At 52.2% G+C, this 27,752-nt stretch overlaps 2 protein-coding genes and 1 long non-coding RNA gene across 14 annotated transcripts in view; 1 reads left to right on the forward strand and 2 right to left on the reverse strand.

Moving 5' to 3' along the window:
* SEC13 (SEC13 homolog, nuclear pore and COPII coat complex component) overlaps positions 1 to 4,842 on the reverse strand; it is a 33,954-nt gene extending 29,112 nt beyond the window's left edge. Inside the window, exons 1-2 of the mRNA XM_041763008.1 lie at positions 4,731 to 4,842; positions 1,706 to 1,750 (exon numbers count right to left, since the gene is read on the reverse strand). Coding sequence (XP_041618942.1) covers positions 1,706 to 1,750; positions 4,731 to 4,733 — 48 coding nt within the window. The 5' untranslated portion in view covers positions 4,734 to 4,842. The remainder of the gene's footprint in view (positions 1 to 1,705; positions 1,751 to 4,730) is intronic.
* A 2,191-nt stretch (positions 4,843 to 7,033) lies between these two features.
* The window catches only part of ATP2B2 (ATPase plasma membrane Ca2+ transporting 2), a 378,806-nt gene continuing 358,087 nt past the window's right edge, over positions 7,034 to 27,752 (reverse strand). For 9 of the 12 annotated variants that reach the window (XM_041761348.1, XM_041761342.1, XM_041761344.1 and 6 more), the window contains 6 exons: positions 27,504 to 27,695; positions 24,720 to 24,933; positions 22,793 to 23,004; positions 22,492 to 22,599; positions 20,384 to 20,566; positions 7,034 to 12,187 (listed from right to left, as the gene is read on the reverse strand). In XM_041761348.1, coding sequence (XP_041617282.1) covers positions 11,876 to 12,187; positions 20,384 to 20,566; positions 22,492 to 22,599; positions 22,793 to 23,004; positions 24,720 to 24,933; positions 27,504 to 27,695 — 1,221 coding nt within the window. In that variant the 3' untranslated portion in view covers positions 7,034 to 11,875. Of the gene's footprint in view, positions 12,188 to 14,998; positions 15,054 to 18,886; positions 19,063 to 20,383; positions 20,567 to 22,491; positions 22,600 to 22,792; positions 23,005 to 24,719; positions 24,934 to 27,503; positions 27,696 to 27,752 lie in introns of all 12 variants that reach the window. The other 3 variants (XM_041761352.1, XM_041761351.1, XM_041761353.1) reach the window with 2 other exon arrangements.
* On the forward strand, positions 8,990 to 14,601 carry LOC121494661. Its single transcript, XR_005988839.1, has 3 exons — positions 8,990 to 9,072; positions 11,954 to 12,040; positions 14,093 to 14,601. It is a non-coding gene; the product is annotated as an uncharacterized LOC121494661 (long non-coding RNA).

A 27,752-nucleotide genomic window follows, 5' to 3' on the forward strand; every position in this document is an offset into this window, starting at 1 on the left:
ATTTGGGCTCCTTCCTCCACCTGTGGCCCTAGACCTTTGTGGACCTTTGTTCCTAGATTTTTACAAGACCTTTTTCCTAGGAGTGTGCCCAGTACCCCAGACTCTTCCTCCATGCCTTAGATGTCACTAGTCCCACCACTGATGAATCGACCTTCTGGATGCTAACTGGCCATGTCCCTGCCCACAGCTCTTAGATCTATCTTGTTCCCCTGGACCACAATGCCTGTTGTCCCACTGAGTATCCTAGTCCTTCCTATCTGCTGCCTATTCCTACAGATGGCACCTTCCTCAGCTGTCTTACCTTGGGGATTTAGAGACTATCAGCTGCCACTCCTACGGTGTTCAGGAACAATCAATACCCTCTCAACAAGCAGTCATTCGGTTTGCTTCAACGTTCCTTCCTCATCTCCCTACCTGAGAAAAACATCCTGGTTCTTCTTTGGAAGTCAATCCTCTCCACTATTCTAGGTCTTGGCTTCTTGGAAGACAAGCAATGCAAACGTTAAGATAGATTACTTAGGTACTTCTCCTGCAGAGTGCTATCACACACTTTGGAAAGAAGTAGGGCATAGTACCTAAAAGAGATGAATCCTATCTCCTTACCTTACTGCTGTGCAACCTTGGAAAATCTTACATAATCTCCTTGAACCTCACTTTCCTTCTCTTTAAATGGGACTAATGATGGCATCTGCTTTAAGGGTTGTTATGAAGGTTCAATGAGATACTGAACGAAAAGTATATAGCATGGGGTATGACACTTAGTGAACATGTAGGCATCAGCCGTTACTACTTGGCCTCATCTGTTTCTCAAATCCAATCTAAATAAGTAGGTAGCATTTCCATCATTTCCCCCATTTTAGCTATGAGGAAATCAAGGCTGGCTCAGAAGAGTTAAGAAATTGGCCAGGGGGTCTCAGATTGGATTTTCTTACCCAAGGTACCACATAGTCTCCAAAGAGGTATGGTTAGACTGCATCCAGGAAACATATACAACTGTGAGACCAGGCAGCCTCTCAGGAGACAAAAAGCAACTGTTGGTGGGCAGGAGCCCTGAGATGAAACACTGTAAGCTGACTGACCAGGGTCTTGCTCAAAGGCTGCCTGGACTGCGTGGCCCTGCATGAAGCAGTCTGCATCTTTGCTTCTGGGGACTTTACCCTCTGGACCTTCTCCCACCACTCTGCCCTCTGATACTGAGCTCTGCGTTTGCCTCTCAGAAAACGCCCTGAGTTAATGACTTCTGGTTCAAAGGGCTTTGCCCGGCCTACTGTGTGTGGTGGTCCTACCTGGCTGTGCTCTGGGCTTTCGCTGTGCCTGCTCTCTGCCTTTATACTGAGTTACCTTCCCATTCTCTTCTTTCAGCCCCCTTTCCAGTGGAGCTAAGCACTCGCAGCATGAGGAAGGCAGGTGGGAAGATTATTGTTAAACTTTCACACCGGCTCAGCCTCCATCCCAGAGCAGGTTACCTTGCTGGCCTGAAGACCGAGGGCCTTGAGCTATAAACTCTTCCTAGGTTTCTCCCACCAGAGTGACCAGAATGCCCAGTACTGGCAACCAGGGAGGCAGGGCTGGGAGACTGACCATATACTAAGGCTACAGTTTGATTACAGGGTGCCACGCCACACCAGATACACGAATGATCAACAGAAAAGCTTCCCCCGCACTGAAATGCCCACATGTGAGAGAAGGCTAAAGGAATACTTACAATCATATCCTCATGGGAGGTGTCCACAGTGTTAATTACTGACACCTAGAACCAAAGATATAGTTGGTAAAAGAACAGAGGGCAGTTAGAACGCAATCACCTTATTAAACGTACCAGTCATTTCTAAAGTTCTTGACTGCATTTGTTCGCTCACTTATTACACATTTACTTTAAGTATCTTCTTTTTGCCAAGCACCGTGTCAGTGACTGGAGATACAGACACAAATAAATATTTCTTGCCCCTGAAAATCTCACACATAAGTAATGCTAACATGGAAAGATAGGTACTTTAACAGCAGTTTACGTGTAAGCCTGAGGAACTGGTGGTGGCAGACATGAATTGGGACTTAGATGATGAGGACTTTACCAGGTGGCTCAGGGGGAAAACGTACAGTCCAAGCAGAGGCAATAACATGAACAGAGAGGGGAGAATGGCAAGCAGTCTTGGCTACCTCTGAGGGTGAAGGAGGATGCTGGAGGATCTATGGCTGTTGTTCCTTTTCTGGATGACAGAGCTTCTGATTTACAGGCAGTTTGGGCAGAACAGTTAATACCTAAGCCTTGGAGAACCAATTCAAGGCAGACAGCTCCCTGGTCCACCACTTATGACAGGTTCTAGGCTGTCACCCACTGGGATCCAGGGTTGAACAACTTAGGGAGCTGGAACACAGCTGCATGGTCTTCACCCTCTCACTCCTCTTTAAGGTCCAGCTCAAATTATGCCCGTTTTGAAGGTTCCCAGATTCTCCAACTTGCTGAACTCCTCTGAATATCTGAAGCACTGAGAGCACAACAGTTCACACTCTTTCTTTTCTGAAAACAGACCCAGGGTCTGTGTCACCTACAGTTCTGAATCTTTTCAAATCACCAGCACAGTGTTCTGCAACCAGAAGGAACTCAGTGACTGCTTGCTGACTGCTTGAGAACAAAACCAGACAGTTTTACTCTTTAAACTCCTGGGATAGAAAAGGGCTAAAAGGGAGGTTTCAGTTTGGAACTGGTATTCCTTACCACGATCCCCGTTTCATCTTTTTCCAGCAGAAGCCCTACAAGTATAAAGTCTGATTTGACTTTTCAGAAAAGTGGACACTGGAGGAGACAGTTGCCAAGCAGTTCAAAAGGTACACATCAAGTAAGCACAGGTTCTCTCATCAAATTCGAGACTCCCTAATAAGTGGACCTCCAAGGTCTGCAAAGGCAAGTAAGAAAGATAAAAGAGAAGCGTCTCCTACTCTTGCCAAGCAGTCTAGGTTACAAAGGGCTTTCACATATGCACCAGGAAGGACAAAGGTCAGAATTAACTGAAGCCGTCTGATAACTAAGGAACTGAAGGAGGCTAGAGAAGAGGGAGCACTTGCCAAAGTCACAGAGATTGTTAAAAGTGGAGCTGGAAAACAGCCTGACCTGTTAATTCCCGGCTCACAAAGCTTTCCACTCCACTAGGCTGCCTATCCAGAACATACAGTAAGTAGTTGTTACACTAAATTCTCTAAGTCAATGGCTGAGGGCTAAGGAGAGTCAAGAAGAAAAGGTTCCTGGTAGTTTCATACCAGGTCACTAACTAGCAGAGATTTTTAACCACTTTCACCCACCAGCCAGGACTGGTGAGCCACACTTCTGAACAAGTGTTTTAAAAGCTCCCTTCTTGGGAATCCCTGGGTGGCTCAGCGGTTTAGTACCTGCGTTTGGCCCAGAGCCTGATCCTGGAGACCCGGGATCGAGTCCCACATTGGGCTCCTGCATGGAGCCTGCTTCTCTCTCTGCCTCTCTCTGTGTCTCTCATGAATAAATAAAAATAAAATATTAAAAAAATAAAAAAATAAAAGCTCCCTTCTAAAAAAGTCCTCCCTCCTGAGCACCTCACATTGTCTGATCCTTGTTAAGTAGTAAGAGGCAGTGCCCTTAAAACAATTAAGCTCTTCAGAATTGGTTGAAGAGTTAAAATTTCATTTAGAGAGAGCTGAGTATCAGCTTAAGAGATTACTGTTATTATTATTTTTTAAGGATTTTACTTATCTATTCATGAGAGAGACAGAGAGGGGCAGAGACACAGGCAGAGGGAGAAGCAGGCTTCACGCAGGGAGCCGGATGCAGGACTCGATCCCAGGACCCAGGGACCACTACCTGAGCTGAAGGCAGATGCTCAACCAGGGGCGCCCAGAGCATAATAGATTCTACTCAGCGGCTGAAGTATCAGGGGCCTAAAGAGACGAGCAGTTTCAGGGCAAGACCTAAACCCAGTGTCCTGACTTCCAGTTCCCAAAGGTTCCCTCAAACCCCAGGCACACCCATTGTCCTGAGCACGGGTTACCTGAGCCCGGCCCGCCCCCCCCTGCCCACGCAGGCTCCAGGGACGCGCTTTTATTTATCAGTTATCATCCATTCACTCAATGAGTCAACGAGGAATGACTGTACACCGGATACTAGAGATGTAAAAACCCGAGTCTACCTCCAGAGAGTAATTTAGCTCGTCCTTACATGAGGTTCTTGAACTGCCCGTCACACTTCGGGGCCCTACATTCCCGTCCACATACACCTCTGCTGGGGCAGGTGGGGGGCGGTACAAGGGGGTGGTCACGGGGTTCGCGTCCCAGCTCGGGCACGTAGGCGGCTGTGGAAGAGGTTCGCCTCTCGGAACCTCGAGCTTCCCTGGTAGCGCGTCCATCTCGGGCAGCACCTACTCTGCGGGGCCGTTAGCGGGCTGCAGATCCCGAGCAACGCTGGGAACTTCCTAAGGGTTTAGGATGCGGAAGCTCCCCCGGTGTCCTGGGTTTTGTTTTCCATTGTCGGGGGGAAGAGAAAGAAAAGAAGGAGCGAGAGGCGCGGGGGCGGCTCGGCCGGCGGAGTTCCCGGAGCTTCCGCGGCCTCCTCCGGCCTCCCCCTCCGAAGGGTTCCGAGACGCGAGGCCAGAACCCCGCAGGCCCCGAAGCGGCGGAGGGGGAGCTGACCGGCCGAGGCCGCGGCTCTACCCGTGGCACGGTCAGGGAACCCGGGAGAGGGCCCCGTGCTCTGCCCCCACACTCACCATGGCTGCGACGGCGGCAGCTCCCGGCCTCGGACGTGGCAGCTCCCGGCGGCGCCCCCGAACAGCTCACTTCCGGCGCCGGGCGGGCCGGCGGGCCGTGGCGCTGGAGCCTCCGGGTAGCAACGCGCTTCCGCTCGCACAAACGTTCCGGGGCGGCGCCCCGCCCTCCCGAGGCCCCGCCCCTTCTGCGTGCGGAACGCGGGAGACCAAAGGGGGAGGGGCTCCCGTTTTCGGCGCGATTCTGCTCCCGGGGCTCTTGGAGTCGGGAGCTCTAGCCCGTCTTCTCTTCCCAGCAGACGCTCCCTTTTGCTGAGATGTATGCACGAGAGGAAGGCCTCGTAACTGCAGCTTCACCCGCCTCCCTGCAGAGCTGGGTGCCACCGGCCTTAAGAGGAACATTGTAGGAGGAGTAATTTTTTGGGTAATGGGTAGACTGGTCCTGGTGCTTCCTTGTTGTTGGGACCTCAGGACCCAAAGCTGGGGCCAGGGGCAGAGACGGCCAGGAAATGCCAGCTGCCGGAGGCTGAGCCCTTTCACCGTGCCCTCTCCAAACCGCGGGGCCCAATGCCTCCAAACTGCCCCTTCCGCACAGTCTTGGGGTCCTGTGAAGTAGAAACCCCAGGCAGGGTGGGGTCTCAGCTGGGTTTCTGCAGCTAGAGCCCAGGAGCTAAAGCCCCGTGTCCCCAGCCCTTAGGTCCCGGGCTTCCCACTAGCACAATGAGAATGTCGTAAAGCTGATGGAGCCTGGGAGCTCCCCTCAGCCACACCTGGTGGGGCAGACCTGGACCCTTCCTGGTGTTCAGGAGTCCAGGAGCTCAGGCTCTCTTTGAGTAAGTCACCAGTCCTCAGTTTCTCTCTTGACACTGGGTGGAAGATCCCTAGCTAGAGGTGGTCACTGCTGGAAGGAAGACGTTAAGGCTCAGAGACTGTGATAGGCCTAGACCACCAAGGAGCTTTGGAGAGGGGACCAAGGATGTGGGGTCTCCGAGTTAAGAGCTGGGCCTCCAGACAGCAGCCCACCCTCTCACCCTCACCTCAGCTTTCAAGATTATTTCCCTCTGATGGAGAAATATTGCAGGGATGTTGGGGACAGCACTTAAAAAGTGGAGCAGGGGGCAGCGGAGGTGGGGCTTTTGGGTCTCCTGTTCTTCAAGGGACAAGCCCTGGCCTTGGATCTGTAGCTGCACCACCGATTCTCTGGGTGCGTCAGTTCTCTCTGACCCTTGCTTTGCTCGAGTGGAAAATGGGGACAGTCACATTTTTAATATAATACGAATATACTGCATGGGGCATAGTTGGTATTAAAGGAACTCCCTGGGATGGGCGTCGAAGTTGGAAAGATTGGGGATTTGGGACAAGCAATGCAATTGTATCTTATTCATTAAAGTATTTGCTGGTGAGACTGAAAGGCACTGTAATAATATAGAGGTAATATAGATGTAATATAGATGCTAATTCTGGCATCATTTCTGGCTAGGATCATGAATTGTTTCTTTCTAGGCGGGTATACCCTTCATCTCTCTGAACTGCTGTCTCCTTGTCTGTTAAATGGAAATTATAATACTACGCTGAAGGTATATGTTGGGAGTAAATGGATCCTGGGATGTGAAACTGTTTGGAAGTTAGATGGGCCTATATGGTGCTTGATCTGAAGATCAGTTCTCCCTGACAAGGGCTGGTCTTTAGTGTGTTTATGTGTGTGTGTATGTGTCCATGGGGAAAGGTGCACATGTGCAACCCTCAACCTTTGAACCAACGTTGAGATCATCTCTTGGTTTGGGCACATTCTTGTTTTCTGCTGATGCTCAGCAGAGGTTTGCAAAGTTCAGATTCTTAGGGTGCCAGGCTCCCCTTTGCCTCCCCCCTCCCTAGTAAGGGATGCCACCTACATCTTTTGTCCCCATCTTCCTTCAGCTCCCTCCAGTTGACCCTAGACCCCCCACATCAGGCCATTCTTAGCTTTCCCCAATATGCTCCCCCTTCCTCCCAGACCCTCTGTCCCCAAATCTCTTCCTCCTCCTCCTTCTCCTCCTGAGGCCTCTTCCCCCAAAGTCTTGCTCTCTGGGACTGTCCACTGTTCCTCATGGAAGGTTAATGACTCATGACAGGTTAAACTTACTCCCTTAAATGGTGGAAGTTTGAAAGGTGTGACGCAGTGGAAGGAGAGAGACCACCCACTGAGCTGTGCACCCTTGGGCAAAGTGCCTTTCCCTCCCAGGGACTCCATTTTCCCGAGTTCAAGTCCGCAGAGGGCGGGGACCCAGCTGTCCTTCGGAAAAAGGCCTTGTGATGTGTACCGTGTCTGCGTTTCCACGTGTGCATTTATTGTTATTGCTCAGGATAGTGTTGAAAAGGCAGACAAATCCCATTAATTACAAAGAGCACAAGCCAGAGATACAGAGAAATAAAGAGTGTACAATAAGAGCACAGTCACTTCCCAGCCCCGATTGTCCCGGAGCCCCCCAGAGCCCGGGCAGCTTGTGGAAGCTGGAGCGGCACCATTTCCTCGCTACTCTGTTATAAAATATGTGCACACAAGAGTTAGCAGAGTGTGGCGACCCCCAAGAGGAAAGGTCCGGAGGGAGAGCACCACAGGCATTACAAAACAGACTTAGGGGGCTGAGGAGGTCCCAGAGCAGCCTCAAAGGTCTTGTTTTTGGTGGAGGGGGTGATAGGTGATGTCCAGGACCTGGGATGCCCTTCCTTTTACTAGGGTGAGTAGGATCTCTGCATCACAATCTGGACAGCTTGCTTTGTAACCTGTAAAAGACCTGGGGATTTTCTGCTGTTGTTTGATAGGGCTTGGCTCTGGAAGACCCAAAGCCCTCAAGAAATGCACTCCTCCCATCTTCTCATGGGATCTCAGATACTATGGAGAGAGTTTAGGGTGGGAGGCGCGTTGCAGCGCACCCAGCTGACAGCCTCCCTTAAGTAGAGCAGGGATGGGCAGGGGGAGTCAGGGTGGTTTGAAGGTCTGGGAAAGAAATTCCTGCATCCCAAAGGACCTATTACACAACCGCTAAATAAACTCTGAATAAAGAACAAGAAGTGACCCCTCCCCCCCAACAAAAATAAAAAAGTTCGTTCAGGAGAGGGAGACAGGAATAAATGTTTCTTCATGAAGAAAATTAGAACTATAGACAACTGGGCCATGCATTCTGGTAGCTCCAGGTCTGGGAGAGAGAGAGATCCCTCTCTTCCTCTTCTGGGGCAGATGGAAGGTCCACCACAGCACAACCAAGGTGGGTGACTGAGTCCTAAACTGAGACTGGGGGTAGGGCTTGGTGGCCTTTCCTAATGACAACCTTGCTTAGGGTACAGGTGAGATCATGGGAGGAACATTCCCCCAGGATTTAGAATGCTCTTTTTGTTTCTCCTTATGGGACACTATTTAGTGACCCTGAATGAACAGTGCCTACAATGGCAGGAAGCCCTTTGCCAGTAAAATGACAGGGCCCAGGATTTGGGGTGGGGGAAGGACAGGGGGGTTGTGGTGGAAGACTTGGCAACATTGTGAAGTTTCCTTAAAAGAATAGCTGTGAGACAATAACCAGGAAATTTCGTTTAAAAAAAAAAAAGAGGGAAGGGTACTTATCCCTCCACATGATAAAACATTATATAAAATGACAGTAATTAGAACTGTATGGCTGGTGCCAGATGAGACACCCAGAGAAGGGAACAGAAGAGAAATTCCAGAAATAGACCCAAATCTATATAAGCTATCAATATGTGGTACAAGTGGCATTTCAATGTGGTTAGGAAGAGAGCAGCTATTCAATAAGTAGGCTACCCAGGCTGAGATGGGTCCAGAGTCCTTGGCCCACTACTGTCATTGTCATTGGTCTGGCCTCAAAAGCGGGGCACCCTCCCTCTTGTCAGCCCTGTGCTCTGGTTGGGACAAGGGGGCAAGGGACTAGTGGGAGCAATGGGGGCTGCTTCAGAGTTAGGGAAAGCACTGCCTGAGACACAGGGAGGAAACGTTCCTCCCTGCCCACCTCCACAGGTGGGTGATTCTTCATCCCCGGGGGTCACTGAATGTGCCCCCTGCTCTTCTCTCATCTGTTGAGGGGAGACAAGTGGTTGAACTTAGGCCTCAGAATGAATCTGCTATCTTCTGAAGCCCTTGTCCAGAGGACAGAAAAGAAGCTAAGTGGATGGTGCAGTCCCAAACCGGAAAAAAAAAAAAAAATTACAGAGTATATATTTGCTGTGTTCTGGTTGATGTTGTTTTTTTGCCTTTTTTTTTTTTTTAACCACAGACATTTCAGAACCACACTGCGGGAATAAGAAGAGTCAGCAATTGAAAGCATAACCATTGCATAGTATTAAATGAACAGAGACGGTGAGTTCTTTATTTACAATTATTGTCTAGATAAAAAAATTCATAAAAACAGATGAATGGTCATAAATTATTTACCCCCTAATGGGGTGAACTGCCAAACGTACCCCATGCTGCTAGATATAGGACGCAGAGTGCAAGCTTTATGTACTACGGTGAGGTTTGACAAACCAATCATTTCCTGTGTGTGTGTGTGTGTGTGTGTGTGTGTGTACACGCGTGTCTGTGTGTGTGTGTGTGTGTGTGTGTGAGCATCCATCATTCCTGACAAGAAAAGACCAACACTAAGGTCGGGTGTTCCCGGTCACTCTACCACTGCTCCCTGTTCCCCAAGCTAAGCTCTGCTCGGAGAAAGCCTCCTGTTTTCCCTGTGTCCTGGCTCCTAATGAACAGGGAGCGTGGTGCGCACACGCAGCTCTCCTGGTGTTGTGGAATGAGGTCATGGACACAAGATTGGAACAGAGAAGGTAGGGATATGGGAAACCTTGAGAAAGGAAACTACAAAAAAACAAAAACAAAAACAAAAAACCACCATGTTCCAAGGCTGCTCCATGTTTTCCATGAGTGGGTCTTTCCTTTCCTGGCAGGAGAACAGCGGGCTGGCTTTTGGTGGTGTTTGTATTGGAATCCAATAAGCATATCTGAGGGCTGGTCACCCTGTTGGGGTTGCAGTTTCCTTTGCTGGGTACATTCAGGGATACTCCTTCGCGACATTCAGGGGATGCTCTCATGCGCAGAAGGTGCTCCTTCCAGGAAGGTTTGCCAAGTGGGATGGGCAGACTTGGGATCCCAAACCCTCAGGTTCCTTCACAGCCACCCAGACGTAGGCCCTCCCAGCGGACTATGGCTCTTTTCCCAAGTGGCTCTCATCTTGTTTGTGGGAGAATTCTCTGGGCCTGGAGAGGGGAAGGGCCGAGCTGACACAGAGCAACCATGGGAAGGGTCAGTCTGAGGAGCGCATTTCGCAAGCGAGGTGGAAAGTGTTTGGTTTTCCTTGAAGCATGGGACGTCATCGATCATGGTATTCAAAATGTCTTTTGCACTGTACAAGTTTATGGAAAAAGATTGTATGCTGAAAAGTCTCAAAGCAAACTTTGTATTAAATACAAAAGTTCTTTTATGAAAAAAGCTGATACCCACAAAGTGCTTAGCAGTTAAGAGGCTGACGTACAATTAAATAAGCTCTCATTAAGTGGGATTACTAGTGCTGTTATTGTCTTGGGGGGAAATTAACCACCTTTTCTCACCTGTGATACTGTAGGGTTTCAGAATGGCTTTCTGTCTGGGAAAGCAAGACTTGCTGTCGAAAGGCTACAGTATATATTGCGACTACAGGAAGACAATTTGGTTTAAAAATCACACTGAATACATCTCAATATACACATCGTAAGGTTCGTTCGGATCTAAATAGTGCAGAGAAAAAGGCTATTCTTCTTCAAAAATAAAAATAAAAGCAGCAAGCCATAATGATCCTCATCCAGTATGCCAACAGCTCATACGCTGTAATTTATAAGTAAATAAACCTCTAAATTACTAAAAAAAAAAAAAAAGAAAAAAGAAAAAGAAAATCAACACAGTAGCATTTATAATATTGCAACACTACCTCAACCTCTGTACAGACAGTGCCAAAGAGAACCTCTTTTTTTTGAAATGCTCTTGGTAAACTCAAGCGAGTTTCATCGAGAGAAAAGTCTTCAACCAAAGCTTGGCGGACGCCCGGATCCTCGGGCTGGGCCGGCCGGTAGCGCTACGAACTTAGGAAGCCTTCTCTCCTCCTCTCCCTTGTCTACGGAGCACGGTGTTAACCCCTTTCCGGATGGATACTCGGTAGTGTTTGGCTTCTGTCTGGGCCTCCCGTGGTAGTGACATAATTGAACGGAAACAGCAGGCAAAAATCAGAGCATGGCTATTGTAAAACATCAAGGATGCAATCCGGGGAAGTGTCTGTTGGGCTGAGCTGTTTTTATAGCATCTCAGCCACCAGTGTTCTTAAACCGTACAAATAGCCAAAGACGTTATCTACAGGTTTGTAAACAAATTACATTCTTGTTTTAGGACATAAATAAGTTAAAATAGAGCAATTTAAGCGGAAACAAGGCAACATGCCGGCAAAAAAAAAAAAAAAAAACTTTATATATCCGTGTGTGTGTGTATATATATATATATATATACCTATCTATATGGACGTATACAGTCTTGGAAAAGTATACGTTGATATAGATACAAAGAAATGGATATAACCTTGTGAGTGTCTATGAAGTTCTTCGGTTCCGTTGGTGCAAATTTACTAGGTGAGTGAAGCTCTGCAGTTTCAAAAAGTTATTAAATTAACCTATACAACTGAGACCATGCTGCGCAAGCATTTTCAAAAACTCACAGACCAGTGGATTGGATAAATAGTCTCAGAAAAGAGTCTGTTTGCAGTTCCCGCCTAAGAAAACAAACAAAAAACCCTCCCCGACCCCCCCACACCAAACAAGGGGAGGACTGGAAGTGTACAGTACATTCATGCAGGGGACGTGGTGGCCTGGCGGGTGCATGGCTGGTCCATGTTTGGGCGGGAGCCTGGGAGGGCTTGTCCTGGGAAGATCGCTCACTCCCGGGGACCCCCCGGGGAGACCCCGCCCCCTTGCCTCAAAGTGAAAAAGAGTTCAAACAGCATCGCAGCCAGAAAAAGGGTCTCTTGGGGGGGAAATGTTGGTTTTCTCGCCAGTATTTGGTTTCCTGTTGTTGCTCGTTGCTGCTTGGGTGAGCTGGGTGCCTGGATGGGTGGGGCCCGGGGGTGGGTGGCGGCGGGGGTCCTCAGCTAAAGCGACGTCTCCAGGCTGTGGATGGGACTCCCTGGACTTGAAGAGGTAGCTGATTTGCTTGTGTCGGTTGTCAGGTTGATCCCGCTGTCGATGGCGCTGTTGTTCTTGTTGAGCGATGACGGCGGGCTCGAATTCTGCTTGAGCGCGGCATCTTCTTCCAGGTCGGTGTCATCAATGAGGGGGATGTGGGGCTGGGAATCTTCGATCCGGAATTCAGGGTGAGCCATGAAATTATGGATGGAGGTTCGAGACTCAGGCTTTTCTAGACCTTCATAGAGAGAGCTACGGAACGCCTTCACGACGCGAATCTGCAAGGGAAGCACAGGGGTGAGAAGCACTGCCTTGGGGGGGGCCAGCAGCCAAGCTTGGGGGGGGCTCGGAGGAGGGGCTAGGGGAAAGGGGGAGGCACAGCGGGCGGCTGGAATCCACAGTCGCTGGGTGTTATGAGCAGGGGCAGGAGGGGGAAGAATGGAAGAGGGGGCTCAGGTTATATGCATCCATGAGGTTTTAAAAACTGCTTTGGTTTTGGTCAGAACTACAGTATCATTCGGACAGGAGGAATCAAGCCCCATCACAGAGATGGTGGGAACCAGTGGTTAGAGGAAGCATAGTCCACTCCGGCGGGCACCCAGACCTAGTGAGAGACTGAGCCTTGTTAACTTTAAAGCAGAAGTCCAACCATGCAGAAGGGGAGCGGGGCCAGGTGGGAATAAAGGAGGAAGGAGGAGAGGCTAGTTTTAGAAAAGTAATCTTAAGAAAACCACACGCAGTTAAGAAACCATATAACATGGAACAGATAACATGTCACGAAACAGAGAAGGAACAGAAAGGAGAGACAGTCGGATGAGCTGGGACGGGAGAAGACACACGAGGGCCAGAGGACAAGAACATCAAACCGAAGCAGCAAAGCAAACCAAAGCCAACTCAGGGCTTTCTGGGGTGCAGAGCAGAGGCAGCCAGAAAGCACGAAGGAGCCAGCGGACTGATGACATTCAGGGGCGGGAGCATGCCACGGTGAGGGGTTGGGAACCACACAGCACACACAGACAGACACACGGCTACACTTGGAAGCCTGGACAATGTGAACGGAGGTCTTTGTACCCAACGTTTCTTTCCTTCATGCATTTGGGAGGTAAACACTCGAGTATAGACTCAAAGCCCTGGCCAGTCATTGGAGGTGATTGACTTTGGGGTCCCTTATTTCCTGAGGCATTTTATTTCTTTATTTGTGCTTTGAAAACACAAAACCTCCAAAAGGGAGGCCAGAATCAGATGGCCAAACCCAGCCCTGGGTGGGATTCTAGGGGTGTGGAGCCGAGCCACAAAACAGCACACTCTTTCATTTTCTGTGTCTTAGTCGGAACCCGTGGTGGTTCTCAGAAGAGTGAAAGGAGGTTGGAGGCTAGTGGATTTGGAGTGAGGAAGACCTGAGTCTGAGTCCTGGCTCTGCCACTTGTGGTGCCTTGACCACGGGCGGGACATGCTGCCTCCCTGGCTGTCCTCTGTCCTGCCTCATGGATACAGAGGAATAGGACCCCCGTGTTGAAGAGAGGGGTCCCTTCTCCAGACTCCTGGGAGGGGGAAGCCGTGCCTATCATCTCAAGGGGAAGATGGGACTTGGCGGCAAAGGTTTTCACTCCTGTCTTCCCAGATCCAACTCAGAGTGGAGGCAGTGGCAGAGGAATACGAGGCGGCATCAGCGCCTCCAAGGAGCAGAGCCTTGCCAAGTTGTCCGTGGAGCCGAGGGTGCCTTGCCTGGCTCTCCCTGCAGAGCAGGGGCTGCCTCCATACCACAGGGCTGCAAGGGTGCGGGAACGGGGGGCAGAGGATCAGCAGGGCTCTTGTGGTCCGAGGATTTGTGGAACTCTCAGCTAAGCCCAGGGGTGTTGGGTTGGTGGGAAACGGGTGGGGAAAGCCCTGTCCATGGGAGTGAATCTTCTAGATGACTGTGTCTGATGGTTTTAGGTGTTGTAGCTAAGGGTTTATCTTACTATTTCAGAGGGAAGTGTTTCTAAAGCACCCAAGATGCTCCTCTGCCTTTTGTTTTAGTGTGCACAAAGAATTTAGGTTGGTCAGTAATTCTTTTGGTCTTCTGTAAGACCCCTGAGTTTTGATGTTTTAAAAAAATTTCTCTCTTTTGTTGTCAGCCATCATTACTCGTTCTGACTTTTCCTTATTTTCTCAAAAGCATCTCTGTCTCTTTTCCTTCTTAGGTGCTGTGGGCTGGGGACTCCAGGGGATCCTGCTTGTTGGAACCATGCTTTAAATGAGAGGCATCAGGCACCAAGCAAGAGCCAGCAGACGCTGTGTATTCGTGCTGGCACTCCATGACGGCTGTTTGCTCTGAGGCCTCTTTCTCCCTGGATTCCCTATTCAAGGCTCTGTAGAGATGATTAAATATTCTGATCTCCTGATGAGCAAGCCACTACACCCTTGATTAAGTTAAAATAGCAAAAAAAAAAAAAAGTGTTGTGGGCCTCAGTTTTCTTATCTGTAAAATGGAAATAATAATCATTGTAACTGTCCAGCCTAGTGCCCAGTGTGTTCTGAGGCTGTATTGCAATAAGGTGCTGGCCGGAGCGCCTGGTGGAGGAGGAGGAATGGTGGCGGGATCCTGTCATGTGACTGAAAATGCAGAGGGGACGACACACAATGAGATGCAGGCCCCTTGCCCTCCCCCTGGCATGGAGACAACAGAAAGAATGAACTGCTCTGGACAAGACTGTGGGGACAAGACTTTTCGGGACACCCCGCCATGGTCATCTCAAGTGTCCACTTCGGTTCTCTCCGCGGCTGAAATGAAAAAAATATGGGAAGAAAAAAAGCTCTTCCCCCTCCCATCCCTGCCTACCCTAAAGTGAGATTCTGGGACATAAGCCTCATTTGGGTACAGGGTGAGGGGAGAGGGAAAAAGGATCCGATCTGTGGGATTTCAGACACTAGTTTGATCAGCACAAAGGGAGCAGGAGACCCACGCCTCTGTGGGATGGCTCGAGGGATTGCATCGGCCCCGGGCTGGGACGGGTTCGACATACTCGAATGTTTACCCGGCTTCAGGGAAGCCAAGAGTCTGGGATTGATTCACATTCATTTCAGGCTCAAGGTTAAAGACTCACAACCTCTTTTAATTTCACTCTCTCTTGCTGAACTCTGTCTCCAGGGTTCTCTAGCCCTCTAGGGAAACAAACACATGGAATATTCAGACAGTGGAGAGGTCTAGGCCCCACCCCAGAAGCAAGCCATCTCGCCAACCCAAGATTATGCTAAATTTGTTACCAAAACGCTAATGAGAGGTACAGTTTTCTTTCCTTCTCCATTTCTCCCCTTAAGAGATGCAAACTCCTTGCCCTAGCAGTCCTCAGAATCACGGATGTGATGAGGGAAGTGAGAAGTGGCAGTAGGAGATGCCCCCTGTCTGGTAGTGGCCAGAAAGTGGCTGGTTCTGGGTTAGGTGTCTGATGTTCTCGGCCTGGTCGGTTTGAAGGAGAAGGACCTTCACTGACCAATACCGAGCCTGCTATAAACTTGCTAAATACAAAAATGGCTTGGAGTTTGAGGGGCATGAGCAAGAGTTGCAGTGCAGTTTGGCCTTGGGTCACAGAGCTGAATGCTAATTTTGTCCTCGATCACCAGTGGGAAGGTGCCCTTCTCCTCAGTCCTGGCCAGGCTGGCACAAATTCAAGCAGAGAAACAGCTTTCCTGGCCTTCTAGACTCCAGAGGGTTGACCCCTCTCCGCTTTGTGAGACTGTGGGAATGGGCACTGGTTCTGGAATGGAAATTCAAACTCTGCAGGCCCCAGGGCTATGGGCTTGTCTGGAAAGTGACGTGGGATGGTGGGAATAATGAGGCGCTTTGGAGTCAGACTCCTAGCCACTTACTTGTGTGATCATGGCCACATCGGCCCAGTTCTCTGAGCCTCAGTGTCTTTCTCAGTGCAATGGGTATATTGACAGATCCTCCCTCCTATCTCCTTGGTGAGGCATATGCGTAGTGAAGGATGTGGGACCTACTTTGGAAAATGTTGAGTAAGGCTCAAGTATAAGGCCTTGGAGTATGCCTTTAAGTTTCTGGGGGAAAAAAACAAACTCATTCTTGAGTCAGTTAGAAGAGGAAGCAAAGAGAGTGGACCAGAGTTCCCTCCCAAACATTCTGGATGCAAGTCTGACCCGACTGTCATGTCACCACATGCATCTGTCTGCCTGGGGCCTCCATCTCACAGTGGTGCCAGGGGTGGGATTGGCTAGGGGGGCTCCTCACCCCACGGTTATGAGTCAGAAGTCTGCCTCAAGTACACACTGCCCCACCACTGGCCTTGGTGGTCAACTCCTGACAACCTAGGGGACAGTGGTTTGACTCATTCTAGGGTATACGGATTCCAGATATTTTGGACTCAGCATGCACATGGCTACGCTCCTGTGCTGGAGAATCCCCAGGAAGAAAATGCTGCTCAGAGGAGGTAGGAGGCAGCCTACTTCTCCATGCCACCCAAGCCGGACCCCTTCTCTTACTCCTGACTACTGGCATCATACCTCCCTGTGAGAAAATAGCCTTTGACTCCTGAAGGGACCCTGCCTGGTAACCAGAGGGCCCTCAGAGTCCTTGGAGACCAGAGGAGGTATTGTCATTATAGCGACAATTCAGGTGAAGGAGGAACTAGGGGTATTTATTCAGAGTTCACACTCTGACTATATTGATCAAAATGTGTGTGTTAAAGCTATAGAGGTTGCTATCCCATTTTGAACTAGTACTCCTGGCCGTCTTGACTTGGTGTCAAGTTCCCACAAGACACCCCAAATTACAGTCTGGATTCTCTGGTAGAGGATAGGAATACAAGATGCTTAAGGAGGCAAGATGAGGGAGTTGGATGAAGGAGTCATGCCTGACCAGCCCCTCTAGGTCCTTGGAAAGAATGGAGGGTGGATGGGAATGGGTGTCTCTCTGAAGGGGGAGTGTTGAGAACTGATTATCACTTGACTGGTCTTATTGAATGGTTTTATAAATGACAGAAAAAAAGGTGAGAATGATATTGCCCAGGTTTGAGATGACCGAGCTCTTTCTCTAGGCTGAGAGCTAAGGTGTGGGGCTAAGCCATGGGAAGGCTTCCAAAGGTTGCATGAGTGCCCAGAAATCCCAGGTGGGCTCTGGCTGTGGCCAGTGTGGAGCACCATACCTCAAAAGAGGTCAGACACAGCCAGAGGGATGTGGCAGTCAACAAGAGGGATGGCAAGAGCCAAAAGAAATGGATTCTTTCCCCAGTGGCATTCCAGACTGGACCGCCCCCATCATGTTTTTAAAAATGATCTTTATGCTCGAACCAGGATCAAGAATTATATGCTCTACCAACTGAGCTAGCCAGGCACCCCTAGCCTGGAACACTTCAAGACAGGTGGTGGTGCTGAGCAAGGCCAGAGCTAAGTGGATGCAGGAGTAGGTCAGCCGGTGAGGCTCTCTGCTGTAAGGGGGAGGAGGATGGGACCAATGTGTTTCCTGCCTTGAGAAAGTCTGGCAATGACAGGCATGGAGACATGACTTGGACACCATCTGCTCAACTAGGTCTCCATTTCACCTTGGCTTGTCTGGCCTCCCCATTGCTGGGTTTTTGTGCTAATGAATGAACACAGAAGGGCTTTTCTTCCCTTTCTGCATCCTCCCTGTTATCCTGCCTACCTGGCAGGGCTGTATCCACTGAACAGTTATGGGATATGAGCATATGCCATCAACAGGCTCTCTGTGGCTGGTGTCTCCTGCCCAAGGGCTCAGATAGCCCAGTTCCCACCCGGCATGCCGGTCCTCTCCTGCTCAGTGGTAGGGGATGTGTGTGTGGAGTGTACTGTGTTTGGATGGGGGTACAGGCACTTTATAAGATATGGAGAGGTGAAGCCCTGAGCCTATCCCTCATCAAATCCTTCCAAAGCCGAAGGACTGAAACAGACACATTGTGGGAATCTGAGACCAGAACTAGGGGTTCCCCTATAGTTTGGGAGGGGCTGACTGGAGACAAGTTCAGGGAGGCAGGTTATTCCTGCTGGGGCCAGAAGGCATGGAGGGATTCAGAAAGATCTAGGTAGGCCAGGGACGAGAGATCCAAGTCAGAAATCATGGCATGAGGAGGTGAGCTTGGCAGGAGGGAGAAGATGGAGGAGGCCAGAGTCCCTGGCTATCCTCCAGATGAAGAAGGACAGGAAACCATGGGTTAGACTAGATCCCTCAGGGCCTGCTGGCACCCAGCCAAGATGTGAAGCATGGTTCACCGTTTTCTGCCTGAGGTCAAGCTGAATGGGTCAAGAGCCCTGGCCTTTCTGGAAGGGGTCAGACCTTCAGCGTGCAGGGAAAAGGAGTGTGTGTAAGGCAGCTGGTGCCATCAGATGTACAAGGGAAGAAGGCAAAGGGTTCTGAACTAATGGGGCTGGGGCCTCTAGGCTGTGATCTCCTTGGTGGCCTGGGACCCTCACGGACTGGGACCTCTGAACAATAATGCCCCTCTCTTGGCTGGACCCCACTGTGATTAACTGTGACCCCTGATGGCCTTAACTCTTGGTAACCCTTCACCTAACTGACTGTAAGACTCTGCCCTCCCAGCCAACTCTGAGCTTGCCCTGGTGGGCCAGGCTCTTCCTGATGGAGTGGAACCCTAGACTAATTGGGTCTCCTCCTTGCTGTGCTGGCTGACTGCTCCCCCTCAGCCGCTGTGACCCAGTGGGGGGCTGGAGCATTCGATCACTGGGAACTCCCTGGCCAGAAGCCGATCCTTTGACTCACCCAAGCCTTTTTGGCCACATGAGACCTTCACGACCCCCCGGCCAAGTGGTAAAATCCCGACCCTGACCCCAGCCAACCCTGGCCCACCAAGTGATGGCCACCCCGTGACTGGCTATACTCTCCTGACCAACAGGGTCCCTCCTCGATGGCTGTGGCCCTTCGCCCCCCCGCCCCATGTCCTTGGTGCCCCGGCCCCTGCCCGCCCAGCACTGGCGTCGGTGGCGCCCGAGGCAGTAAGGATTCACACTCACGCCCAGCTGCAGCAGGAGGAAGGCTGGTCGGAGAGGAAAGAGCATTGGACAACGACACGCGACTAGGGCTAGAGAGATTGGCTACGTCCTGGCTCTGGCTGGTGACGGAGGACTGTCTCCGCAGGGCCCCCTGAAAGGAGGCCCCGCTCTTGAAAGTATTGACTACTTCAATCTGCAACGGAGGAGAGAACGAGACAAGTTGCGAGAAGAACGGACACACAGCTACACGACTGACAGGCGCAATGCCACGAGCACAGCCGCAGCCACGGTGACGACGATGACGTGACTTAAATCAAACAAAGACTACCAGACACACTCAAAGGCTCTGAAAGACGTCTGCTCGGCGCCAGGCCCCTCTGTGGGCCCCAGAGCCCTGGGGAGGGCTGGCTAAGAGGGCTGCAAGCTGGGTCCTTGTCGTGGAGGAGAACCCAGGCTGTGTCAGGAGGGAAGGGGGGGCCTCTGACTCTGACACCTGCCCCGCTCCCCACCCCAGCTCTCCAAGAGGGTTGGCTCCTAAACCTCGGTCACCCCTAAAGCTGGAGGGGGGGGTGCTGTGAAGGCCAATGAGAGGATGTTCAGGAGTGCCCTGTGGGATGTGAAGCAGCCCAGGTGATTTACTCTTTGTTAGAGTGGGGTGCTAGGCCTGGCAGGGTGATGGGGGCAGCCGTGAACTTCCCAGATGGCTCTTCCCGGCAGTCTGGGCATGAGACCCACCCCGCCCTCTCTTAGTTTCCTGGTCCCCTGTGCCCTTCCTCCCACAGGGCTGTGAACGTACAGTGTGACCTATAACTCCAGCCTGGGCAGAGGGCTGTGTGAGAGCGTGCGGCCTCTGCGTGGGGGCCACATGGATGTGGCACGTGTCTCTGTCCAGGGGAAGAAACCCATCCCATGCATGTGCTTGGCATGTATGTACCCTTTGTGTGCATGTTTGGGTCTGTGTATGCATGGGGAAAACCAAACTTTTCCTCCCAGAGTGGCCTTGATGCCTCGGCGGAGGCTGGAGGGCAGTATCTGGAAGCCCTGTGGAGGACACGTACATGTGTGTAGGCATGCTCGGACCTCACAGGCTGACCCCTAGGCCAGGGAGGATCTGGGGCTGGCCCTGGGCTCACATGGACTAGTGTCCAGCCCTGCACTGCCCCTCTTGGTGGCTGCCCTGCAACCCAGACCGGAGCCCCACACTCACCTCAGCACTCAGGCCCCCTCCCCACTTCGAGGCATCCCCCCCTTGGAAACCCATGATGTGTGTGACCCCCAGTCTGACCCCTTGCTGGTCTGAGGGGTGAGATGGGAGGTTCCTGAGAAGGCCACAGCTTTTTTAGCAGCCATGTGGGTGTGTGTGTGGGGAGCATGGGTGTACCAAAGGCTGGTGAGGTGGTGAGAGCAGGGCTGGAGCCCCATCTCTGTGGGCCTGTGGGTGGCATGGAGCACGCCCATCTCTGTCACCCACCCACCCCGGCTAGGTGGGGCCCAGCCCCGGGAGCCTCCTATACCTGAGTCTGGATTCGATTCAGGCCTCGGAACCACAGGATCTGGCCTCGCCGCAGCTCCCTCTCAGCGTGGTCTATCTCCTCCACGTCTTCATTGAGCTCCTCCTCTGGGATCTCCTCCTTCTGCGTGAGCCTGCCTGCCTCCTTGAGGAACTTGAGCCTGCTGGTCGGGATGGTAGCGATGACCTGCAGGGGGTCCAGCATCAGGGTGATGGGGGCTGTCCCTCAGGTGGCCTCCTTCCCACCCTGCCACCCCACCCCCTCCCTTCCCCTCCACTTACCTAGTTACACTCAGCATGCTGCTTAACTCATCTTACCTGTTCCTCAACTCCATCTTTTATAATTTCTTATTGATTTGCTTTTTAATTCACACACTCATCCAGAGTCGGGGGACACAGTGGAAAATCTTGGCCTTTAGGAGTTGGACAGGTGTGACTTTGAATACTCCAGACCTTACAGGTCATGTGACCGTGGGTAAGTCATTTAACTTCCCTGAGCTCTGGTTTTCCCATCTGTAAAGCTGGGGACAATTCTCCGAGTTTGAGGATTAAGCAAGATGGTGTGTCTAAGTTGCCGTGCATGAGCCTGACCCATGGCTGGCCCACAGGTCCCTGTACTCATTCCTTCCGATCTCTGGGTCCTCTGGTACCCGAGTGCAGGCAGCAGGGGCTCAGGGCTCAGGGCATGGATACCCTGGGGACAGCCTGTCCTGGGACTCTGGGAATGCTTGCCCTCCCAGAAAGCAGAGGCAGTATGAGAAGAGGATCTGCTTTTATTCTTAATCATCCTCCAAAGGGCTTGTCCACAGGGCTGAGGCATGAGAGGCAGGCCCTATGGGGAGGCTGAGGTGGCACAGATCAGAGGCCCCTTTCATATCATGTAGGGACTAGATGGGGGCTGACCTGGTCACAGCCTCACAGGTTCCCCTGGAGGTGTCAGCATTGCCCACTGGCATAGTCCCCAGACATTCAGATCCTGCTCTCCCAGATGCCAAGAGCTCCCTGAGGATAAAGATGGCCTGGCTCTGGGGGTACCCGGGGAATAGAGTTGCTGAGGCAAATCTAGTTTATCAACTTTCCAAAGAAGCTCCAAAGTTTAAACAAGGACTTTTTGAGTGAAACTAAATTTTCTTCTTTATCTTCTAATTAATTTCTGCTCCTGCAGCTTCCCACTCCAGCCTGGAATAGCTTGAAGGCAAGAACAATGTCTCAGGCCAGTTGGGGCCCCTATGACCTGGACAATGGAGCATCTTGGGAATAAAGCCCCTTTGGTCCAGATCGGGCTCCAGGTATTTCTCACAAGAACTGCATCCTGGTCAGGCTGCAAGCAATGAGTGCCGAGAAGGGGTGTGTGCGTGTTTGTGTGTGTGTGTGTGTGTGTGTGTGTGTGTATGTACGTGCATATGCACACATGCGCATGTGCACACATGCCGAGGACTTGGGCAAAAGTAGGGAAGGGAGCCGGTGTGAGAAGGTTCTGGGTCACAGCTGGAAGGGCCCCTCCCGAGCATCCAGCCCATGGTTCCCCAGAGCCGGGGAGGATCTCGGACACAGCATCGAACAGCTCTGAGACAAGCCAGAGCTCATTGCTCCTACATTTCCTCAGAGCTCTCTAAGGGAGTCTCTGCTTGGTGTCAGACCACTTACTAATTATCCTCTTAAACAACAAGCTGGCTTCAAGCTCTGAGCCTTGGCAGGCCATGGCATCTAGTTAGAGTTTAATAACATTGTTCTCATTACATTATTATTTTTTGTTAGCTTCTGTTTATGACAAATGATATTAATTTTCTAATCATGTTAATAATATAAAGTTGCATGAATTTCAATGAAAAAAACTGATTTGATTGAAAGAAAATATCAAACAAATCACAGGATCAACGGTATATGGATATAAGGCAAAAATCACAGTGGTGGTACCCAAAGGACCAGTATCTGGGACCTGAGCCAGCCCCCACTGCTCAGATGCTCAGAGATGGGGAGAGCCTCGCGTAGGGCCAGACAGTGCATCTATGGCAGATCCAGGACCCATTCCTGGGACTCCCCGGTTCCCTGTCTGATGCTCTTTCTCTTCCTCGGCCGAGGGGCACCTCCTCCAACCCACTTGGCACTTACCTGGCCCCAAACGAGCTCTCCTAACCCGATGAATATGCACCACATCCACTGGTCCAGCTGCAGTGGAGAGCAGCTGAATGGCTTCCCCCCAAACTGCACGATCACTATCTGGAGGTGAAAGGGGAGAACAGGGAGAGAGAGAGAGACAGAGAGACAGAGAGACAGAGACAGAGAGGGAGAAAGACAGAGACACAGAGAGAGTCAGGAGCCAACTCAGGGGTCTGGGCTCTCAGGGCACTGCCAAGGGACTCTAGTGGCCCACTGCCCACCCTGGCCCAGGTTAGGGTGGGGACCTGGCTACCTGGATGGCAAAGGTGCCCAGCACGATGGTACAGAAAATAGGGTTCCGGAAGATGCCATCAAAGACATTGCGCTCGCCGTGGATCTTGCGGGCATTGATCTCGTTAAAGAGCTGCATCATGACGAAGGTGTTGAAGATGATGGTGTAGTGCTCCGAGGGTGGCGAGTGCAAGGGCGCGTTCCTCCCACTGTCGATCTGGAACATCTTCTCGCCTGCCAAGCCGAGAGGGCGGGAGCGGGGCTGAGGGGCTCGGCTAGGGGAGACGTGGGGCCCTGCGCAGGGGCCTCTTCTGCGCAGTCAGGTGGGTCATGCAGAGACAGAGGCGGTGCTCTGGATATCAGGGGGCAGGGTGGGCTTGCACTGTGGGGGAGTCCTGAGTGTGAGTGGAGGGATGACAAGACCCTTTCTTCTCTAGGGAGAAAGACCTTGGTGAACTTTATTCCACTCTTCCGTGGAAATCTGATCGAAGTGGAATGTAAGCTGTATTGTCAGCTGACACTGCTTATAGATAGTGACCTCCACTTGGCAAACTCATCTGGACTGTGGGGACTGGGTGTGAACTGGGAATCCCTCATGGGAAATCATGACCTTGGGCTCCCCTGAAAGCGGGGTTTCTTGGGGCACCTGGGTGGCTTAGATGGTTGAGCACCTGCCTTTGGCTCAGGTCATGATTCCAGGGTCCTGGGTTCAAGCCCTGCTTTGGGCTTCCGGCTCAACGGGAAGTCTGCTTCTCCCTCTCCCTCTGCCTACCCCCTGCTCATGCTTCCTCTCTCTCTGCATTGCTCTGTCTCAGATGAATAAATAAAATCTTTTAAAAAAAAGTAAGGCTTGTAGCTGACTGTGTCCCTTGCTGAGACCTCTGGAAGCTCCAGGAGATCTTACAAGAAATATTGATTGCTATGTGGAGGTTGGGGCTTTTAGGCCAGGCTGGCTCCACCCATGTGGCCTCATTCCCTTGTACCTGAGTTGCCACATGGTGGGGGGAGAGTAGCCCCCTGGGCTGCTGTGCGGGCACCCACTGATGACAGGCCTTGATGCCATTCTACATCTCTTTGCAAAGCTGTGTAATCTGGTGCCAGGAGGGCTTGTGGGGTTTTCTTAGTGTGAGGTGTCTAGCTGAGTCCAAGACCACTGAGAGTAGGTGCTCAAGGGGGGAAGCCAGCAAGTAAACTAGGAACTTCTACCCCCCCTTTCCTGACCCTTCCTGGAAGTCTTCTTTCTTCATTCACATGGCTTCTTCAAAGACTCTAAAGATAATCTATGCAGTAGTCCTGACAACACACCACCTTCAAAATTTACACAAGAAGACTGCCCTTTGAGGAATAGGATCCATGCCCTACCCACATCTGTACTCTGGACTTTGAGGGAAGATGCTCAGTGGCATTGAAAGCCACACACCTCACGTGATAGGGCCCTGCCCAGGCTGAGGACTCCCAGCTGGCCCTGACTCACTGTGTGGCTATGGGCCAGCCCCTTCCCCACTCTGGGCTTCTCCATAACTCACCCAAGGAAAACAGGCCTGGTCTCTACCCAGGCTCCTCAATTCGGCTGAACCCTGCAGGCAGGTCCCCTCACCTCTGTGTGCCTCAGGGCACTCACTGTAATGTATGGTGGGGACCAGGGGGCTGCCCCACTGAGTGTGTGCAAGACCTAAATGAAGCAGCCTAATGGAAAATGCTGTGGAAATAGTTGGTGGCTAGGCAGGTGTTCGGCCTCTCCCCAGCGAAATCTCAGAGGAAGCCCGCATGAGGCACGGATGAAGTGCAGGAATGGGTCAGAGAAGGGGCCAGACCTGCTATGTGACCTTGAGCAATTAACTTCACCTCCCTGAGTCCCCTGTTCCTTCACTGGCAGACAAGAGGGTGGATGTGAATCCAGAAGCCTGGGGATGGCCAGGGTGTCCCAGGTGGGCCGGTGGGGGACTCACCAACAAACAGCAGGGTGAAGATGAGGGTCAGCTGGTAGACGGCGTGGCCCAGGATGTTCTTCATCATGGTCCGTGAGATGAGGGGCTTGTTGCGGCCATATGGCTTCCTCAGAAGCAGGGTCTCGGTGGGCGGCTCCGTGGCCAGTGCCAGCGAGGCGAACGTGTCCATGATGAGGTTTACCCAGAGCATCTGCACGGCCTTCAGGGGGGAGTCCTGGAGACAGCAGCGGCGGGGAAGGCTGTCACCGGGGAGGCCGGCCCGCTGCTGCTGCTGCTACGAAGTGCCGGGTGTGGGTCTCGGCAGCTTCCTGCTGGTCTTGAGCCGGCTCTGCCCAGGGGGTCTGCCCTCAGCCGGCCTGCCCACCGGGCTCCTGAGCGAGCACCCCACAAGTTTGCCAGGCCTTCCCTTCCCTGGAGCACAGCCTAGACCTGCCCACCCATGTTCTCCCGCAAGGAGAAAATTGAGTCTTCCAGGCACGATGGTCAGCAGCTCCCTGCCTTCTGGTAAATTTGCCTGCTTCCCTAGCATGTGCCCTCCTCTCCTTTGGCCTCCGTGGACACACCTCTCCTGGCTAAGGCTGAGATCTCCCCTGTCTCTGACACAGATCCTATCTCCTCAGTCTCCCACTGCTGCTTTCCCCTCAACTATCAATGGCTCTGGTCTCTGCTGTCCCACAACAGTGCCCACAGCTCCTGCCCCTTGTCACTACCACCTTTTTACCTCGTCATCCCACTTTACCTTAGGCAATTATTGTGTGCATCTATTGTTCCAGAAATAACAAACTTCCTATGGTAGAAAACTTGGGCAAGTAGGGAAGAGCAGAAGGAGCTAAAGCTCGTCAATGACCTTGTCACGACTGGTGGCCGCCGTCCACATTCTGGTGTGGATCCTTCCATGCCTTTCTCTGGCTGCGACTGGGATCACAGAGTCATACCGCTCTGTATACAACCATATCACATGGGGTACACTGCCTCGAGGAACTGTCCCCTCTACTGTCGCACCCCAAGGACCTTGTCCTTGGCAGCCAGACTTTGGCCTTTCCATGCCCCCCAAATTCCTTCCTCCAAGGTCCCCAGCATCTTCCTTGTTGCCAATCGAGAGACGCATTTTTCCAGCTTCCTCTCACCGACCTTACTGCCTTGTGCGGCCACTATCTCCTCCTGGCACTAGACCCCACTCTCGTGGCCTGCCTGCCCCAGGGCTCTGGCCATTTCCTCTTCTCCTCCCTCAGGGCTCCTCTTGCCTCATCTTTTAAATCTCTGCCCCTGTGGCCCCTTCCTCAGCCCTACTTTCTTCACCACACCTATCCCCCTGGCTTTTGGTGCCTACCTCTCCCTAGCATCACCCTCTCTCCAGCCCATACCTCCTCTCCCTCAGTTCTTTTAGCCTCATCTGCTGTGGAACACCTCCTGCAGGAAGCCCACAGACCCTGGAAAACTAATCGCCTAAACCTAAACGGTTCTTCACCCCTGGATCGTTTCTCAGTGCAGCCCCCGAGACCCACTCTGACCACACCCCATCCACTCACTCACTTCCTGGATTCATCAGAGCCCTTCCTGCAGGCCACCTCTCCTATCTATGCCCTGGAGCAGCCACGTTCCCTCATCCTGAGGCTTTTTCCTGCTCACCCACCTTCTCTGTTTACATGTGCTTTGGGGTCAGAGCCTCCCATGGCCCCACCAATGCCTACATGGCCCTGCCACAAGCTCAACTTCAGGCCTTAGGCAAACTGATAGTTCTCCTTGAACCTGTTTCCCCAAGGGCATCAGTGGGTCCCTGAGAAGCCTGCAGGAGCTGCTGTGCTGTGGAAGGCTTCCCCAAGTACCACTAGAGGGCGTCTGTCACCCATAGACCAGGAGAGGGCCCTGACAGTAGAAGGGACCCACCAGCCACCTCCCGGCTCTGACTCTAGGATAGGGCACTGGGTGCTGCCACATGCACCCAGGGGCTCAGAACGCAGCGAAGGGAGCAGCATTCCTAAGGCCACAGAGTTCTTTGGGGCAGTGCTGCCTTCTGGGCCTCTGGGGGCTCCTCTCTGTGGGCAGGAGCTTGTCTACCCGTGTGATTGCCAGGAGGCCTTGAAATACTGGCCCTTTCCTCTCCAGGCCGGGCTGGTCAGCCCCTAGGAGAAGACAGGAGGCTGCAGCAGGAACAATGGCAGGTTCCTGGCTGGTCCATCCTCAGCCTTGGTTTCTGCTTCTGTAAAATGGGGATCATTATAGCTCTCACCTTATGGGGCCAGGTGAGGAAGGAGCGAGGCTGAAGACATGCAGGCCTGCTGGCTGGCTTCCCCTGAGCTTGGGATGGGGCTGCTCATGGCCAGATGGTGATCCTGACAGACAACTGCCTCTCCCAGTGACAAAGAGCCCTAACCTGGCCTTAGGGCCCCAGGCAAATAGGCCTCTCCTGCCAGAACTGAGGCCCCCAGGGCTCTGCTGGCTCCTTGCCCCCAGTGGGTTGCCCAAACCCCCTTGGGCCCTGCCCTGCCTCTGCCTCCCTCTGGGCCTTTGGGGCCTCTGCCTTCCTTTGAGGATGACCTCTTCTGCCTCCTGCAGCAAGGACCAGGGCTGTGACTGGACGAGACAGACATGGGGGTGAGGCTTGACATCTCTTGTTCGCTAGATGACCTTGAGCCAGCCTCCCGCCTGACTGAGCCTCATTTCCTCAGGCTGTTGCCTGCACCTGTGGTCTGTGATGCAAGTCCTGGCCCTTGGCAAGGCCTCCCCCATGCTTTGGTATGCCCAGCCCTGTCCACCTGCACTCTCCTCCCCGCGAGGACCCACCTGCGTGATGCAGGCGCCGGTGAAGGCCACGATCACAGCCACCACGTTGACCGTCAGCTGGAACTGTAGGAATTTAGAGATGCTGTCATAGACATTGCGGCCCCACATCACTGCCTTGACAATGCTGCTGAAGTTGTCATCTGTTAGGATGATGTCTGAGGCCTCCTTGGCCACGTCCGTGCCTGCAATGCCCTGTGGGGACAGGAATAGGAGCCTGTGAGGGACGGCTGGGGGGTGAGCAGCTCAAGC

This window comes from Vulpes lagopus, chromosome 7 (genome assembly GCF_018345385.1).
Source record: "Vulpes lagopus strain Blue_001 chromosome 7, ASM1834538v1, whole genome shotgun sequence".
NCBI lineage: Eukaryota > Metazoa > Chordata > Mammalia > Carnivora > Canidae > Vulpes > Vulpes lagopus.